The following is a 5,791-nucleotide window of genomic DNA, read 5'->3' as shown; positions in this document are numbered from 1 at the left end:
TTGAACTCATGACCTTCGGAAGAGCAGTCAGTGAGTGCTCTTACCCGCTGAGCCATCTCACCAGCCCAAGTCTTTACTTTTTTAATAAAAGTTTTGTTGGTATTTTTTTGAGTTTCTGCCCTAGAACTCACTACGTAGATCAGGCTGGTCTTAAACTCAGATAGTTCATCTTTGCCTCCAAAGATGCAATCACCACAGCCAGCTGTAAAATGATGGGGACAATTCAAAGATAGCTCAATGGTCAAGTGTACTCTTCTGGAGGACAGTAGTTCATTACCAGCACCTACATTATTTGTTTCACAAATGCCTGTTAACTCCAATAGGTAGGCGCCCTCTTTTGGCACCCTTGGTCACCTGCACTCATAGACAAAATTTTAAGACAAGGTCTCACATAGCCTCGACTGGCCTCGATGATTCTCCTACCTTTCTGACCCCACTGTTGGAGTTATAAACATGTACCACTCTGGCCGTAATAAATTAGCACTAGAAACATATATCCTGAATGTAGACATCAGTGTACTGAAATTTATGGAGGTGGTTCCACCAGCAGAGATCTAATGCTTCTGCTATATTCTGAGCCAGTCAAAATAGATTGCCAGCCCTGAATGGTCTAACACCTGTAAGCCTAGAACTGGAGAGGCAGGAGGACTGCTGCGAACTCCAGGTCAGCCTGGTCTGCAGAATGATGCATGTCACTGAGGGATACAGAGCAAGAGCTTTTCTCAAAACCAACCAAAAACAAAACAGAAAAAAAACCAAACAAACAAATCAAAAAATGAAAGACATTATTTTTACTACTGAGCCAAAAGTTCTGAGAACAGAACCTTTTGACAAGCAGTTATTGCACCCTGTACTATTTCAGACAATGAATATACCATGAAACTAAAATAAGATTAAAAGTTACCTTTAACTGACTTACTTACCTAGCAATGCGATTGTTGTCTGTTTTCCGGACTCTACGAATGGCTGTGACATTGGCCCGCATGAGGTAGTGCTGAGCTAAATCTGAAATTTAAAAGTAGACGCGTTAGCTAGACACCCAAACTACTGGTTTCTGAACTGGTTTTATCTCCAAAGTATTTAAAACAAGACACAGCTGTCTTTGCTAACCAGAGGGAAAAACCAAACCACACCACTCACCCTCTTCTACTTCAAAGGCAGGCTTGAAAAATAAACGGGCCCTACCTGAGATGCCCTTTTCTGTGATGACCACGTCAGGTTTCAGTTGGATAATATCCTCACACAACTGCTGGATGTACTCTTCTTCCATCTGCAGAATTCGGGTGAAATCCTCTTCTCGTGTAATCTCAATGTCAGTCTGTGAATGAAGAACAGGCACTGACTGAATGAAGCTGGAGATGGCTCAGCAGTCAGGAGTAGCACTCACAGCTGCCTGGAATTCCAGCTCCAGGGGACCCAACTAAGCTGCCCTTACAGACACATAAGGCTGTGTTCCCCACAGACCTCCACATGTATGTGTAGGCACACACACAATAAAATAACTTAAAAATGAAAATAAAAATCGCCAGGCTGATGATGACAGTCAGGTGTCATCACAGTTACTGTACTCCCTCCACCCAGCCCTCTCATGTATTCCAGGAAATGTGAATCTGAATGTTAAAACATCACATCTGTTTCACACATCTGAGCTGGACCTTTGTCTTACTAATTAGTGTGCATGAATAATTTAGATCTTAATTTCTAGAAACCTTTGGCTTTTTTTAGGACAGGGTCTTACTCTGCCCAGGGTGATCTCATTTTCAGCCCCATAAGTGTTGGGATTATAGGTGTAAGCAAGTGGTTTTCCTGCCTCATTCACCCACTCACGCAGATAGGACCTTGTAACACATCTCAATGAATGCAGGACAGAAAACAAAGTAACATCAAACTATTTTCAAGCAAGGAAAGTAAATGGCAGCACGCACGTGACTTTATTGTCACTTGTCCATATTAGTAGTCAGAGTCCACTTCAAAACAAAAAGGCTGGGGCCAGGCGGTGGTGGCGCACGCATTTAATGCCAGCCCTTGGGAGGCAGAGGCAGCGCATTTCTGAGTTCGAGGCCAGCCTGGTCTACAGAGTGAGTTCCAGGACAGCCAGGGCTAACCTGGCTGAAAACCAGAGAAACCCTGTCTTGAAAAACCAAAAGAGAGAGAGAGAGAGAGAGAGAGAGAGAGAGAGAGAGAGAGAGAGAGAAAAGGAAAAAAAAAAAAGGCTGGAAAGCCAGGGGCAGTGGCACATGCATTTTAATCCCAGCACTTGGAAGGATGAGCCAGGTGGATCTGAGGCCAGCCTGGTCTACATAGCCAGGGCTATGTAAAGAGAATCTATCTCAAAAACAAAAACAAAAAACCCCACAAGGCTGGGAATCTTACCTGGCTTTCTCCTTTCTTGTATTCCAGAGAAGAATCCAGTAGCACAATTCGAGGATTCTTAATGTAGCGGCGCATTCTTGGATGGGTCACATCCTTGTTAATCATAACTCCCCGTAAGACACATGAGTCTTCAATGATGCCCCCAGGTATCTGAGCAAAGGAAGGTTTACTTTAACACATAACCAAGATGCAATAACTGGGACTGATGATATGTCATATAGCACTTGCTTCCCTGCATACAAGCCAAATCCTTCTCAAATCTATCTTCATATAAACTTCTTTCTCAAAAGACTACTCTTTCAGAAGTCCAAGGTATTGCTCTTCCATGAAGCTCAAAAACAAACTAATTAAATAGCCAAGTAACAGGCTTTCTATAAGTTCTAGGGCAGCCTGAGCATCAGTGAGTTCCAGGTCCTTTAGGAATACAAGGAGAACCAAAACAACGGCTGCAAATATGTTCTTGTTTTTGTCTTGAGATACAATCTCTCTACATAGCTGTGGCTATCCTCGAACTCACAAAGGTCCAAATACCGTATCCACCAAATACTGGGGTTAAAGTTGTTCACCACCAAGCTTGGCTGCAAATGTTTGACTCCTTAGGAAGTACACTAATCTTGGGCCATGACACTCAACCTGAAGGACAAGATCCACAGAAATTCACTGTCTTGACAAAGATCTGAAAGGATCTACTTCAGGGGCTGGAGAGATGGCTCAGGGATAAAGAGCACTGGCTGCTTCACCTGCTGTAAGATATTACACTAGCTACTACACTTATACCCTGATCTTAAATTTAGTAAAAATAGGAAAGCTTTTGTATAGCCCCTGGCTGTCCTGGAACTCAGGAGACCAAGCTGACATCAAACTCACAAAGACCCGCCTGCCTCTGCCTGTGATTAAAGGTGTGTGACACCATTGCCCAAGCAAATTTTATTATAATGAGTATATGATGGCCAACCTTGGTTGTCAACTGACACCTGGAATTAACTAAAACCCAAGCAACTAGCACACATGTGAAAGATTTTTCTTGATGGGATCATCTGAGGTCAGAAAGTGGCCCACTTTAAATCTGGGTCTCACCTTCTGGTGGCAGCCCACATAACAAGACACAGGACGAGGACACTTGGTGCCTGCCTGCCTGCCTGCTCTCATTCTCACCGGCAAACTCATCTGTTCTGCTGCTGAGGCTTTAGAGCCTACTTCTCTGGGGTTCCAAGTAGACTGAAGACCAGCTCAGACAACCAGCCTAGTGTACTACTGAAGGACTACCAGAATCATTTTTTTTTAAATTTATTTATTTTCATGAGTACACTGTAGTTGTCTTCAGAGACACCAGAAGAGGGCATCAGATCCCATTACAGATGGTTATGAGCCACCATGTGGTTGCTGGGAATTGAACTCAGGACCTCTACAAGAGCAGTCTGCACTCTTAACCATTAAGCCATCTCTCCAGCCCCTACCAGAATCTTATTTTTCTGTCAGGTAACAGCCACTGTTGGAATAGTCACTCTAATAAAGCCTCTCTTTAATATTCATCAGTTCTGTTCTCTAGAGAACCCTGACTAACAAACTGGTTTGCCTGCATGTATGTGTAATACATGTGTACCTGGAGACCTCAGTGGTCTAAAGAAGGAATCAGGTTTTCTGGAACTGAGTTATGGATGGCTGTGAGACACCACATGGGTGCTGGTAATCAAATGTGGGCCCTCTACATGAACAGTAAGTGCTCTTAGCCGCTAAGCCATTTCACAAACCTCAGCACTTGTAAAATTAATATCCTCACCAGTGGCTAATTAATACCCACAGCATAGATATGGACATACCAATGTCTTCCCCACCCTGTAAACCTTGTGTAAAGAAGGCAGTAAAGGCAACAAAAAAATGATATCATGAATTCTCCTTGACACTCTCTTAGGTTTTTGTTTCCAGGCTCCAAGTTAGTTCAGTTCTTCTCTCTAGTTCTAACTAAATAAGGACACCCTACTCTGAATTGGAATGACCATGCCAGATACTTAACGCTCACACACACACTGGACTAGCTTACCTTTTCCACCCTTGCATACTTCTTGATGTCAATTTCTTTTCTGCCATTCTCTTCAAACTGCACAGTCTTAACAGCATCCAGTGCAATGTTGCATGCCAAAGAGGACCACCGACTGATGACTTTTGTAGTAATAGAGCTATTGATGATGTTCAACATCATATCACGGTTATTGACATCAACAGGGGTACTAGAAAAAGAAACCAAGATAAGAGTGAACATAAAACATTTAACACAGTAACTCATGTAAACCTCAGAGAGCATGAGAACATGCCAAGAGGCAGAATGAGGTGATTAAAGTGACAAGACCTCTTGCTAAACGTTCAAATACTGCTAAAATTCCTAAAGCACTTTACAAGGCCAAACAGATTTTAGGGAAGAGGCAACAGCTTCCAAAAGCATCATCTAAGGTGTTCTAGGAGCTGGAGAGATGGGTCTGACTGCTCTTCCTGAGGTCCTGAGTTCAAATCCCAGCAATCACGTGGTAGCTCACAACCATCTGTAATGAGAACTGATGCCCTCTTCTGGTGTGTCTGAAGGCAGCTACAGTGTACTTACATATAATAAATAAATAAATCTTTAAGGTAAGTGTTCTAGATAAGCAGTTACTGCTTGCTAAAAAATGTAGCCAGGGATACAAGAGTCAGGAGGTTCAGCCTGAGAAATATGGATCCCAGTTTTGAAAAAAATAGTCCCAGGTTCAACTTCAAAGCCCTGTAAAATTCAGGTGTGGTTTTGATTCTAGCCCTTGGGAGGCTGACTTGGGAGGCTAAAAAGTTCAAGGTTATCTTCAGTGCTACACAGTAAAGTCCAGGTCAACCTGTACTGCATGAGCCCATGTCTCAAAATAATGGTTTCTGGTGTTGGAGGTGCAACTTGGTGGTACAGTGCTTGGCTAACACATGCATAAAGTTCAATACAACCTGCACCCAAATGCCATGTTTTATAAGTCATAAAAATAAATCTAAAGGTGGGGGGTGGGGATATGACTAAACAATTAAGAGCATTTGTTGTTCTTCTAGAGGACCCGTGTACAGTGTGTTAACTCTAGCTGCAGGGGAGTCACATTTCTGGTTTTCTCAGATACCTGCAGTCATATGCACATATGCTCATGCACCCACCCACTCATGCATACCCACATCCACACACACAACAACAAAGATCTAAGCATGGTAGAACACATTTTTAAATCTTAGCATTCCAGAGTCAGAGACAGCATGATCTCTACAGATTTGAGGTCAACCGGGTTGACCAGCCAAGACTACACACTGAGATACCCTGTTTCAATCTGCTCCTTAAAAATCTAAAAGGGGGGCTGGAGCGATGGCTCAGCAGTTAAGAGCACTGACTGCTCTTCTGAAGGTCCTGAGTTCAAATCCC

General features: G+C 43.0%; 1 protein-coding gene across 2 annotated transcripts in view; it reads right to left on the bottom strand.

Annotated features, from left to right (window-relative positions):
* Cct3 (chaperonin containing TCP1 subunit 3) overlaps positions 1–5,791 on the bottom strand; it is a 23,871-nt gene that overhangs the window by 7,366 nt on the left and 10,714 nt on the right. For both annotated transcript variants that reach the window (XM_031374357.1, XM_031374358.1), the window contains 4 exons: positions 4,415–4,601; positions 2,374–2,523; positions 1,186–1,318; positions 924–1,005 (listed from right to left, as the gene is read on the bottom strand). In XM_031374357.1, coding sequence (XP_031230217.1) covers positions 924–1,005; positions 1,186–1,318; positions 2,374–2,523; positions 4,415–4,601 — 552 coding nt within the window. The remainder of the gene's footprint in view (positions 1–923; positions 1,006–1,185; positions 1,319–2,373; positions 2,524–4,414; positions 4,602–5,791) is intronic.

Source organism: Mastomys coucha, unplaced genomic scaffold (assembly GCF_008632895.1).
Source record: "Mastomys coucha isolate ucsf_1 unplaced genomic scaffold, UCSF_Mcou_1 pScaffold16, whole genome shotgun sequence".
In the NCBI taxonomy this organism is placed as follows: domain Eukaryota; kingdom Metazoa; phylum Chordata; class Mammalia; order Rodentia; family Muridae; genus Mastomys; species Mastomys coucha.
The sequence above is the reverse complement of the archived record's forward strand: the minus strand, read 5'-3'. Positions and strand labels throughout refer to the sequence as shown.